Source organism: Microcaecilia unicolor, chromosome 13 (assembly GCF_901765095.1).
Source record: "Microcaecilia unicolor chromosome 13, aMicUni1.1, whole genome shotgun sequence".
Taxonomy (NCBI): domain Eukaryota; kingdom Metazoa; phylum Chordata; class Amphibia; order Gymnophiona; family Siphonopidae; genus Microcaecilia; species Microcaecilia unicolor.
Genome location: NC_044043.1, coordinates 72,205,656 through 72,218,815, shown reverse-complemented (window position 1 = coordinate 72,218,815; position 13,160 = coordinate 72,205,656). Strand labels below are relative to the sequence as shown.

Below are 13,160 nucleotides of genomic sequence, written 5' to 3'. Positions count from 1 at the left end.
TGTATATCAAATAAACTTCCAATGTAATTGGGATCCAAAGATGAACCTTAGTGTCCTCACCCAAGACCTCAGCTATGCAACTCGATGGTAAATGTTTCACCCATCAAGAATTTACCCTCAACTGAGGGTGAGGACACAGGTTCATCTTTAGAGCCCAGTTACATTGAAAGTTTTTGATATTGATATTGCTGGAGATCTATTCATTTTGCCATTGCAATAGGAATATATAGCACGATAACCAACAGGTTCATAATTTAAGTCATAAAATCAGATCATAAAAATATGCAATCTGAAAGCCTAAATAAATAAAAAAGTTTTTAGAGAAAGTTACATCTTTCATGTCCCTCATAGAGTAGATACTTGCGAATCTGTGATCTGCCTCCAAATTTGGGCAACCCATACAGAATCTGCTCACGAACAAGGTCAAAGAGTCCTCTCAGTTCACATTAGACAGTATAGTTCACAAACTGATTGCACTATTATTTACAGTGTGTTAATTACTCTATGGAGACAAAGTGCACTTAAACATGCATTTTAGATGAAAGGATTTGACTAAATATCCCAACCCAGTTAAGCCAAGCCCAGTGCATCTCCAGGACTTCTTGTATTTCTGGGGGTTGGGGGGCCTGGAACCATGCAAATGCATGCCGAACAGGGTCTCCCCATTCCTCCCCAATGCCCTGGCAAACCCCAACACAAGTTCTGATTTGGCGTAGGGTTTGCAGTGGGAGCAGTGCCCTTATCTGGCACGCTGCCTGCTGAGCACTGGGGAGAAATTCTAATAAACCTGTTTAGCATACGTTTGCATACTCATTGCTTCAGAGCTGGTGAGCTCATTATTTCACATGCTCACCGGCTCTGAACATTTTGCGGTAGCAAATGTGGGTACTAGTTCAGCAGAGAAACAAAGGACAGATTAAGTGATTGGGGGGGGGGGGGGGGAGAGAATAAAAAAAGGGTACAGCAACTACTGCCAGATAAAAGAAAATGGCATAAGAGGATGGGGAAAACCAGTGGCAGATCTGCATCTCATCAGCAAAACAAAGAAACAGGGTGGCCTGAGATTTGGATAAAGTGACAAAACCTAACATTCTTTTGCAATAGATCAGCACACATTATTCCTTTTGCAGGGAGACCGGGTACATTGGTCATATTCATATAGCAAAATATTTCAAACATCATGTATCATGCATACAATCCTACACAAAACAAAACAACAACAACAACAAAAAATGTAACTTTCTGAAGTTCTCATTTGATCATAGTTTCTATTAATGGTAAGATTTCGGTATGAAACAGAAACTTAGAGGAACGAATCAATGCTGAAAAGTGGAAACTGAAACTGATGGCCATTTAACAAGATATTTGTTTTGTTGTGTTTGAAGTTTTTTAAGTGTTCACTTGGAGTGATATAAAGTTAAATTATAATTTATATAATTTATTTATTTTTTAAAGAGGTATACATACATAAGGTTATTAGGGAAACATTTCAGCCTGACAACAGGCAGTGAATGTCGTACTGCAGGCATAAAATTAGGCGACAGGCAAACAAATTGAACGACCAACCAAAAATAAAAAAGGGGAATGAACATGCCTATTTCTGGGGCTGACATCTTAACCAGGATGCCATGTCCTTATCACCCCCCTAAGAGCAACCTCTTCACACAAGAAACCTTCTAACTGAAGAACAATGAACACGGCTGGCAATTCCCTCGTTATCTTTTCGGAAGGAGGAGACTCAAAATCAGCCCCTTTCCCCTGAACCGAGAACCAACCCCTAACCCTCCTTACAGAACGGGCCCATCCAGACCATTCACTCACCAGCCCACGTCCTGCTGCTCGCACTCTACCTTCTCGCTGTCAGCAGGTCCAGGGCAATTGTAGTGCCTCCCCGGAGCTCGGCCTATGGGAAAGCACGGCCGTCTGAACTACAGCTCCCGAACTGCCTCGCGCAACAACTTGTTAAGAGGTTGAAAAAAAAAAAAAAGGCTAACCACAATCGCCAATGCCTGACGGGAACAGAGACAGGGTGGTTGGGGTGGGGCCGCAGAAATGCCCGTGCGCGAGTGAAGGAAGGGGCGGTGCTTTGGGTTGAACATGGACTCTGGGGAAGTGTCCCGCCATGCAAATAGACAGGAGGGGCGGGGCGAAGGAGTATGCCGAAAAGCCAAGGAGGTTTAAGCTTTAATTGACAGATGACGGGAGAGGTCACCTGACAAGGCTGAAGCCAGCCAATGAGCCAACCTCTTTGGCTGACGCTGTTTCCCCCACGTAGCAGCCATCTTGGTATTAGCTGTTGCATCAATGTTGTTGATAGTATATTTATTTTATCTCAAGTTATATTTTGAAACATGCCGGCTTGTTCAGCACGCGGATGTAAGGAGAGGAAGTATCACAACGGAATAACCTTTCATCGGTGAGAGGAGTAATTATTTCTAAATCGTAATCGTGTCATTTTGAGGGGCTGGATAGAGACACCCTAGCAGGCGTATTCACTAAGCCCCGGGATAGCTTCGTAATCTGATTTGATAACAGCATTTACTCAGTAATTACCCAAATCCTAACCCAATTATAATGTTAATTATATGACTTATTATTATTGTTGTTGCATTTGTATCCCACATTTTCCCACCTCTTTGCAGGCTCAATGTGGCTTACAATACATCATGAATAGTGGAAATATATGAGAAAGTATGCATTTAGTAATAACAGAAGGATCTTGGGTAACATAATAATGATAAAACATGATAGTAGTTTAGCAAGCAAGCAAATATTGTAATACTGTATCTGCCGCTGTTGGTTGTTAGGCTAACCCATTGATACAATAATATCAGTTCAGAATTTGAAAATTGTCCATGTTCTTTCCTTAGGTTTCCATCAGACCCAGTTCTTCGACAGAATTGGATTACTGCAATTCGACGTGAATATTTTGTTCCCTCAAAATCTGCGGTTTTGTGCTCAAAACACTTTAGGGAAGAGGACATTGACAGAACCAGCTTGTTAGTTGTTCGTTTGAGAGAAGGTGCAGTTCCGAGCATATTTGATGCTTGTCCATCTCATCTTCGACCTGCCAAAAAGACCCGAAAACCTCCAAAGTCACGATCATCTAATATACCACCCATACCAAATCCTGATAACAAAATACACTTGCCAATTCCTAAACCTGCCACTACAGAGACAGATCTGTTAAATAATCCAGATACAGCAGGAAAGCAAGCTCTAAAACGGAAACTTCAGCATGCACAAAGTCAACTTTCATTGTTACGTAAGAAAATTAAAATACTGCTACAAGCCAAACGTCAGTTACAGAAGAAAGCAGCTCACTTGAGTGCAGTCATATCTGACCTTAACAATTCTATCACTAGACACAGTCTCATTGATCCTAATGAAAGTGTAATACCAGACCATGATTATACTTATGTCCCAAGACCTGTCCATGTGTTCAGAAAAAATTGTTGTTGTATATATCGCTGAAAAAATAGAAAAGTAAAGGTGGCCTTATTTTTCCCTCAACAGATGTTATTGGAATTCGTATTATGTGTGAAAAACTTTGTAGATGCTTTGTTTCAAATCCAGAAGCTTCCCTTTCTCGGGTTTCTTCTTTTAATAGTTCTCTTAGTGCAGTCTGTGTTAAGAAGTTTCTCAACCTTCTCTGTTTTGTCAGGTCACATATGTGAATGTGATCCAGTAGGAAATCATGTGCTTTTGGTTAATTAAAGCTGTGGCAGAAAAATATTTGCAAGTGCAACTTTATTATGCAGGCCAACAATACACTGCCAAAATACAGAATAAGCAGCACAATATTAGCCTCCAAATTCATACAAAGTTCATTGTTTTCAGTGGAAAATACATCTGTTTTCTGCTTGTTATGTAAATATTCCATTAATGTTTCATTATTGCTACCAAGTATTACATATTTTGGGCATCTGCTGTGTAGAATTTTGGAAGATGAAAATGAGGAAATAAAATTTCTAACAAGTGTTTGCTATTGTTTTTGGTTACTTATTATAATGGCATGCTCCGCCTACTGGCTTCAGGCCAGATCATGGGCCAAGCATGCTCCTGTCAATTAAACCTCCTTGGCTGAAACTATGGAAGCCAACCAGGACTGGGCCAACCTTTAGGACAAAATAGGCAGCAGCTTTATATGGGGGATGGGTGAGCCAAAGAGCAGCTGCAGTTAAAGCAAAACAATAGGTCATGAACTCAAAAGAAATAACAGCAGGGAGAGTAGGTCATTTTTAAATAGCCTGTTTTATTTACCCATATTATTCTGGGAAGGGTGGTGTTGGGGGAGCCACAGGCCTAAAAGTTAATGAAGTGGAGAGTGGGCAAGGCTGAAGGTTTCCATAGGGTGCTTAATACACACGCACCTGTCTTGTTACCAATATTTCAAAATGATTAGTGGTGCTAAAGTCAACACAAGTTAACTTTCTATGAACAGAGTGAAAGAATTTGCTCAGTAGCGGAGATGCCGTCAGCAAGGCTATAAGGAATGCCTGAGAAGTACACTCCAGTGTGATTCCCAGTCCAGTCGTATTTAAGTCCCATGACTTATGGGTTTGTAGGAGACACAGCGTTATCGGTGGCGGCAAGACTCATTTTTGGATGGAGGGGGTCAACAACCAATGTGTAGCCCTGACTCTGATTCTGTGTTGGGCATTGTATTGGTTATGCCGTAGTCTCAATGTTTCACCCCATTTCCTTGCTTATGCAATATATATAAAAATATTTATTTATTTAATGTGGCTGAAATCATGGGGTTATGGCCACAAAAAGATTGATAAGCATTGCTGTTGAGTCATCAAGATAGATTGGGGAACAGTATTGGATTAGAGTCTTCCTTTTCAGCTTAATATTATTATAGAAAATGTTGTATAGACATTTCAAACAAGCAACAGTACAAACTGCCGTAAAAATAAATAAATGCTAACAGATTTAAACTTCTTACATAGGGATGTGGAGGAATGATTAAGATGATATGAATGTCAGACATTTTGCAGGTTCTCTTCATCAGATTGCTAAAATAAAGATTTGTGGAGGTTGCATGGCCTTGGAGCCTTTTCGTGGGGGTGGGGAAGGAGCCCAAGTTGCGGTTATCTTTCCTTTATGGGAACTGGAAAATGGGGGAGCCTTGGCTTGCCAGATCTGAGGAAATTCAAGCAAGCTTGTTTAGCTCGCCAGTTGAAAGATTGGTTACTGGGAACTCATTATTATACTCCTATAGCTATAGAAAAGGAATTATTTGAGCTCTGGCATTCTAATTACTTACTCCATGTCCCCTATGGCTTGCTGCCTGGGGGGACTAACTGCAGTTGCCTCCTGGGACCCTTAAAGGAGCTTTGGAAAGATCTTGTGAAGGCGGTGGGAGGTCGTCCTGTTTGTACTCCCTTATTGCCTGTTCGAGGTAATGGTGGGTTTGTTCCAGGCTGGGAGATCAGTGTTTTTATTAAATGGGAGAAAATGGGAGTTTTTTCTTATTAAACACATTTTGATACCTGAAGGAGTTCTGAAATCATTTGGTGACCTTCCTACTTGAATACGAGAATGTGGAGGTGCTCAATTTGCTTGTTACCATGGGATAGGAGGTAATGTCCTATTGTGGATTAAAAACTGGTTAAGATAGAAAACAGAGAGTAGGGTTAAATGGTCAGTATTCTCAATGGAGAAGGGTAGATAGTGGTGTTTCCCAAGGGTCTGCTGAGGCAGCTGCTTTTAACATATTTATAAATGATCTAGAAATGGGAGTAACTAGTGAGGTAATTAAATTTGCTGACGACATAAAGTTATTCAAAGTTGTTAAATCGCAGGAGGATTGTGAAAAATTAGAAGAGGACCTTACGAGACTGGGAGACTGGGTATCTAAATGACAGATGACATTTAATTTGAGCAAGTGCAAAGTGATGCATGTGGGAAAGAGAAACCCGAAATATAGTTATGTAATGCAAGGTTCCACATTAGGAGTCACTGACCGGGAAAGGGATCTAGGCGTCATTGTTGATGATATGTTGAAACCCTCTGCTCAGTGTGCGGCGGCCGCTAAGAAAGCAAATAGAATGTTAGGTATTATTAGGAAAGGAATGAAAAACAAAAATGAGAACGTTATAATGCCTTTGTATCGCTCCATGGTGCGACTGCACCTCGATTATTGTGTTCAGTTCTGGTCACTGCAGCTCAAAAAAAGATATATAGTGGAATTAGAAAAGGTACAGAGAAGAGCAACTAAAATGCTAAAGAGGATGGAACGACTTCCCTATGAGAAAAGGCTAAAACAGCTAGGGCTCTTCAGCATGGAGAAAAGACAGCTGAGGGGAGATATGATAGAAGTCTATAAAATAATGAATGGAGTGGAATGGGTAGACGTGAATCGCTTGTTTACTCTTTCCAAAAATACTAGGACTAGGAGGCACACAATGAAGCTAGAAAGTTGTAAATTTAAAGCAAATCAGAGAAAATATTTCTTCACTCAATGTGTAAGTAAACTCTGGAATTTGTTGCCAGAGAATGTAGTAAAAGCAGTTAGCTTAGCGGGTTTTAAAAAAGGTTTGGGTGGCTTCCTAAAGGAAAAGTTCATAGACCATTATTAAACTGAACTTGGGGAAAATCCACTGGTTATTTCTAGAATATGCAGCATAAAATGTATTGTACTGTTTTGGAATCTTGCCAGGTACTTGGGACCGGGATTGTGCTGGGCTTGATGGACCTTCGGTCTGTCCCAGTATGGCAATATTTATGTACTTATTATGTACTTTATGTACTACTACTACTACTATTTAGCATTTCTAAAGCACTACCAGGGTTGTGCAGTGCTGTACAATTAACAAAGAAGGACAGTCCATGCTCGAAGGAGCTTACAATCTAAAGGACAAAAAGTGCAGTCAATCAAGATTGAGGCAGTCTAGATTTCCTGGATAGAGGTACAATGGTTAGGTGCCGAAGCGACATTGAAGAGGTGGGCTTTGAGCAAGGATTTGAAGATGGGTAGGGAGAGGGCTTGGCGTATGGGCTCAGGGAGTTTATTCCAAGCATAGGGTGAGGTGAGGCAGAAAGGGCGGAGTCTGGAGTTGGCGGTGGTGGAGAAGGGTACTGAGAGGAGGGATTTGTCCTGTGAGCGGAGGTTACGGGTAGGAGCTTAAGGGGAGATGAGGGTAGAGAGGTAGTGATGGACTGCAGATTGAGTGCATTTGTAGGTTAGTAGGAGAAGCTTGAACTGTATGCGGAACCTGATCAGAAGCCAGTGAAGTGACTTGAGGAGAGGGGTGATATGAGCATATCGGTCTCAGCAGAGTTCTGAACGGATTGAAGGGGGGATAGATGGTTAAGTAATGAGAGAGTGGTGTGCCATACTATATACAATCATTGGACCTCCTACCTTTAGATGCTTCACTTAGCACTAGGTTCCATTCCTTTTTTTTCAGGGGACGCTGATGATTATGGCCTTCTGTAGCAGGCATGAGTCCGGGAGGTGGATCTTCCTTTGGGATTACTTAATTTTCCACAATTGGAGAAAGGGATTGCACTAGTGGCCCATAACTCAGACTATTGTGAATGTCAATTTCAGGATTCATAGGCTTACGTTTCTCCACTTATTCTGTTCCTTGATAATTTCTTGGTTGATGACCTGTTCAATTGTTGCTGTATTGGCTGTTGTTCTTCCTCGCCTTTTTGTACTGACAGTATTTAATAAATATATTTCAAATATAATAAGTCAGAATGCATTAACACAAGCAAACTGTGCCAATTTCTTGTCCACTTCTCCCTCCATTAATATCCTCATGCAGTTCCAATACCAGAAGTATACCATAAGTGACTAAGAGATCATCTACTCCAAAGGTGGCTGCATGCATTTTTTTTCTTAAATATTACATGCTAAAACTTGGTGTAATATTTTTTGAGCTCAAACCTTTTTAAAATTAGGACAGTTAGGCTCTCATTTTCAGACTAGAGCAATGGTTCTGAGTGACTCCATCAGGTTTCTGAAGTGAGAGTAGATTGTTGGAATTTTGAAGCAAGACATCTTTCTTTTGCCCAGTAATAATAATAATGCATTGGAGCTGAGATCTAGTGGGGGAGTAGCCTAGTGGTTAGGACTTGTGAACTTAGGCAAATCACGTAATCTCCATTGCCCCCATATAAACTTTAGGGCCTTTTTACTAAAGTATGTTAGGCTGTTAATTCACGGTAAAGTGCATGCAACAGGTAACATTCAAACACGGTAACTGGTTTTGTGGTATTTTTACAGTTAGCACCTGCTACTTCATAAAAATTTGTGGTAGGGTTTGGAATTGGGCGGGGGATGGGCATAGAGACTATACTGTAGTTAGTGTGCAGCAGATACTGCATGCTAACTGACAAATGTGCTAAGTGCAACCACACTAATGCACCAAATGGACACTTAATGCAGGACCTGGAAAGGACATGCTGGGCATGCTTCCAACAGTTTGTCACATTAACTTTGCAATTATCACACATTCATTTCTTATGTTAAGGTGCAGTAACTGCAAAATGTAATGCTCTTTAGTAAAAGGGCGCCTTAGATTGTAAGCCCTTTGGGGAAAGTGATGTCACTGACTGATTGTTGCTTGAGCCTTCAGCTCCTCACTCTGTGGACCCAATTGATGAATTATCTCAAACATCAGGCGCTGATAAAAGCACCTAATCACATTGAGAATACTCTCAAAGCCTACTGAATTGCCTAGAGCAAAAGGGGGACTTGGAGGACAAGGCCATAGCGAAGAAACTGGTTGAATTCTTTGCTTCGGTCTTTATGGAAGAAGATGTAAGAGAACTGCCTGTACCAGAAATGGTTTTCAAGGCTGGTGATGCAAAGGAACGGAAAGAAATCTCGGTGAACCTGGAAGATGTACTGAGCCAAATTGACAAATTAAAGAGTAGTAAATCACCTGTACCGGATGGCATACATCCAAGGGTACTCAACTCAAGCATGGCATTGCTGATCTGCTGTTAGTAATATGTAACCTGGCGTTAAAATCGTCCATAGTACCTGAAGATTGGAGGCTGGCCAATGTGACACTGATTTTTAAAAAGGGTTCCAGGGGTGATCCGGGAAATTACAGACTGGTAAGCCTGACGTCAGTGCCGGGCAAAATAATGGAAACTATTAAAAAGAATAAAATTAAGGAACACACAGACAAACATAGTTTAATGGGACAGACTCAGCATGGGTTCAGCCAAGGGAAGTCTTGCCTTGTCAATTTGCTTTATTTCTTTGAAGGCGTGAATAAACATGTGGATAAAGGTGAGCTGGTTGATGTAGTGTATCTAGATTTTCAGAAGGCTTTTGATAAAGATCCTCATGAGAAACTCCTGAGAAAATGAAAGAGTCATGGGATAGGAGGCAAGGTTCTGTTGTGGATTAGGAATTGGTTATTGGACAGAAAACAGAGGGTAGGGTTAAATGGTCATTTTTCTCAATGGAGGAGGGTGAACAATGGAGTGCCAGAGGGATCAGTACTGGGACTGGTGCTATTTAACATATTTATAAATATGGAAATCGGCGGAGCTCAATATAGGGAATGTGCATTCCGTTTTATACATCGAGCATACGTGTCACCTGCACAATTAGCAAAATTCGGGGGATTGCAGACGCCCTTGTGTGCGAGATGTGGGAGAACGGACAACACATTTTACCATAGTTTTTGGAGCTGTTGGAAGATTAGAAGGTTTTGGGGGAAAATAACTCACTAAGAGGCATATTTTCAAAGCACTTAGCCTTCCAAAGTTCCATAGGTTTCTATGGAACTTTGGAAGGCTAAGTGCTTTGAAAATATGCCTCTATATATCACAACTATTAGGTCGAAAGTTAGCAGGTACACCAGTGCAGATGCTGTTAAATTTACCAGGATCATTTAAAGGTCAAATACCAGAGCACAATTTATTTTTCCGTAAAATAACATTGCTGGCAAAGAAATGTATCTTGCAAAACTGGACAAATGATATAGGGCCAGATTATTGGCACTGGCGGAACCTTGTCCACCAGTTAATGACGTGGGAAGCTAAAGAAGCCAAACGTTCACTAAAAAGAAAGAAAACATTTATGAAAATTTGGGGTGCTTATGTAGATTCTTTGTCTCATAGGGGAAGAAGTTTGGTCCTCAACACATTAAGATGATAACAAAGCATAAGTATCAATAAAAACGGGGGGAGGGGTGGGACTGGGGAGGAAGGGGGAAAAGAAAAACTCTTGGAGACAGTAATAACAGGTTGTTGTATAGTTTTTGCTTGGCAGATGTGGTATCAATGATTGTAAGAATGTTCCTGTTATGTCTTCAATAAAAATGTTGAAACATAAATATGGAAATCGGAACGACGAGTGAGGTGATTACATTTGCAGGTGACACAAAATTATTCAAGATTGTTAAAACATGTGCGGACTGTGAAATATTGCAGTTAGACCTTAGAAAATTGGAAGACTGGGTATCCAAATGGCAGATGACATTGAATGTAGACAAATGCAAGGTGATGCACATTGGAAAGAATAATCTAAATCATAGTTACCTGATGCTAGGGTCCACCTTGGGGGTTAGCACTCAAGAAAAAGATCTAGGTGTCGTTGAAAATAATACGCTGAAATCTTCTGCTTAGTGTTTGGCGGTGGCCAAAAAAGAAACAGGATACTAGGAATTATTAGGAAAGGGATGGTGAATAAGACCAAAAATACTATAATGCCTCTGTATCGTTTGAGCTCACCTTGATTATTGCATTCCGTTCTGGTTGCCATATCTCAAAAAAGATATAGCGGAATTAGGAAAGGTTCAAAGAAGTGCGACCAAATTGATAAAGGGGATGGAACAATTCTCATGTGAGGAAAGGCTAAAGAGGTTAGGGCTTTTCAGCTTGGAAAAAAGACAGATGAAGGGAGATATGATTGAGGTTTACAAAATCCTGAGTGGTGTAGAATGAGTAGAAGTAAATAGATTTTTTACTTGTTCCAAAAGTACAAAAGCTAGGAGAAATTCAAGAAAGTTACATGGGAATACTTTTAAAACAAATAGGAGGAAATATTTTTCCACTCAACAAATAGTTAAGCTCTGGAACTCTTTGCCGGAGGATGTGGTAACAGCGGTTAGCGTATCTGGGTTTAAAAAAGGTTTGGACAATTTCTTGGAGGAAAAGTCTGTAGTCTGCTATTGAGACAGACATGAGAAAGCAAATGCTTGCCCTGGGATTTGTATCATGGAATGTTGCCACGATTTGGGTTTCTGTCAGGTACTTGTGACTTGGTTTAGCCACTGTTGGAAACAAGATAGTGGGCTAGATGGATCATTGGTCTGACCCAGTATGGCTATTCTTATGTTCTTATATTCTTATGACTTATGACTTCTAAAACAAAAGGGATTGATTTGACCAAGTTCTTCTATTCAGCAGTGGTGCAGGCTCCATCTATGGAATAAAGCAATCTGGCGGAGAACCGGAACAATAACAGTGCAGAATCAATAGGAGTGCCTCCAGCTGCCTACCTAGACCCAGCAGGAGAAATTCAAACTTGGCTGAGAGAAATTAAAACTGACAGTAAGGCAATGCACACTGAATTATCCTCCTTAGGTGCCAATTTGAGGAAGGAGATTGCCAACTTAGGTTGGCAAATGGAGGAGACAGATCAACGTTTGGAAGACCATTCCCCTACTATTGCTTGATAAGCAGGTGGAGGAAGTGCATGATGGCACTCATGATCCTGGCATTAAAAATAGAAATCCCATCGCTGCAAAATAAGAGTCAGGGGCTTTCCTGAAACTGTAGAATACACCGACTGTGAGAGTTATCCAAAAGCTAACAAGTAATCTCTTATTAAAGGCTAGAAAGACTATTTCTTCTTTGCAAGTGAAAATTGTACGTGCACACAGATCGCATGGGATAGCATGAAATAATGTTGTGAGAGATATAGTGGCGAGCTTTCAGAGTTATAAACTAAAGAAGACGGTATTAAAGACCACTAGAAATAAAGAAAAGATCTTGTGGGACACCTATGCTCTTTTGATTTATCAAGATGTGGCAGCTTCCACCCTACGACATAGAGTAGAGCTCCTTTTTCTTACAGAAAGTTCCAAGAGGGAAGGAGTGTGTTGCCAGTGGCAACTTGCCTTTGCCCTCATTTTTACTAAGGACGGTCAACTTTTTAGAATAAAATCTAAAGAAGAAACGCTATAGATTTTCTCAACCGGAACTTCAAACTCATCTACGGAGCTCACCCCACAGGCCATCCGTAAGATTCTGGAGAGGCTTAAATGACAGAGAGTCTCCAACAGTAAAGGCCAGTGTGCAGTGGCTGCAAAGGCAGGCCTCTGCATCAGGCCTCCCAGGAGCCTCTCCTCGCTGAATTATAAACTAGGATATTCACGGATTTATTTTCTTCAGCATATTGGTGATGCAATGCGTGGTGGACACGTTGACACTCAGTCTTGAGATCGGGGTTCTTCTACAATTGAATAGAGATATTGTAGCCTGTTAAACTTGGATTCAACCTTTTGGTGCTACAATGCATGATAGAACTATCAGTTTTGATCTGTTATTCCTTTTGACATTGAAAAGTGTGCATGATGCTTGTATAGTTCTGCAATGAACATTTTAATTTTACAGTTGGATAGGTTGAGGTGGGGGGGGGGAGGGAAGAGGCAGGGTGCCTCACTTTCCTCTCAGTAATTTGCTTCACCTGTTGGGGAGAAGATATCACAGATGTCTGATTTAAAAAGATATTTTTGGCCTGCACAAATTAGACTTCTCCTGGCTTGGGGTGCGAGCTCTCCATTGCCTTAGGTGAGGGAGCTTTAATGGGAAAGATCATACGTCAGCAAAGTTATGGACACCACTTAAGTGTGCCAAGAAAATAGAAGTTTCAGAATCCAATTTTAAAATTTTCTGTGGGTCAGATGCTTTAGCAAGTTGATGGGAGATTTTTAAAAAAAAAGGTTTCAGTGTATGCCCCACTGTCTGTTCTTGCCCCTTTTGTACAAGGATGGTCATCCCAAATAAAAGGGATTGACACACATTCATCAGCTTTATCAAGAGAGAGGTTTTACTTCTTTTTCAAATTTACAAACTAGATTTCACATAGCACACAACGATTTTTATATCTACTTACAGCTAAGGCATCTGATGCAAAGTGACCTATTTCGCAGTGAGCTTATGGGGATCCTCACCCC

At 40.8% G+C, this 13,160-nt stretch overlaps 2 protein-coding genes across 2 annotated transcripts in view; one reads left to right on the top strand and one right to left on the bottom strand.

The window, feature by feature from the left end:
- The window catches only part of MIB2 (mindbomb E3 ubiquitin protein ligase 2), a 70,055-nt gene extending 68,191 nt beyond the window's left edge, over positions 1 to 1,864 (bottom strand). The window contains exon 1 of the mRNA XM_030222221.1: positions 1,822 to 1,864. The gene's annotated coding sequence lies outside the window, so the exon portion shown is untranslated. The remainder of the gene's footprint in view (positions 1 to 1,821) is intronic.
- A 366-nt stretch (positions 1,865 to 2,230) lies between these two features.
- Positions 2,231 to 3,981, top strand: LOC115482673 (THAP domain-containing protein 2-like). The gene is made up of 2 exons (XM_030222645.1): positions 2,231 to 2,416; positions 2,871 to 3,981. Exons 1-2 carry the CDS (start codon positions 2,352 to 2,354, stop codon positions 3,472 to 3,474), a joined length of 669 nt encoding a protein of 222 aa, XP_030078505.1. The 5' UTR covers positions 2,231 to 2,351; the 3' UTR covers positions 3,475 to 3,981.
- Positions 3,982 to 13,160: the final 9,179 nt, after the last annotated feature.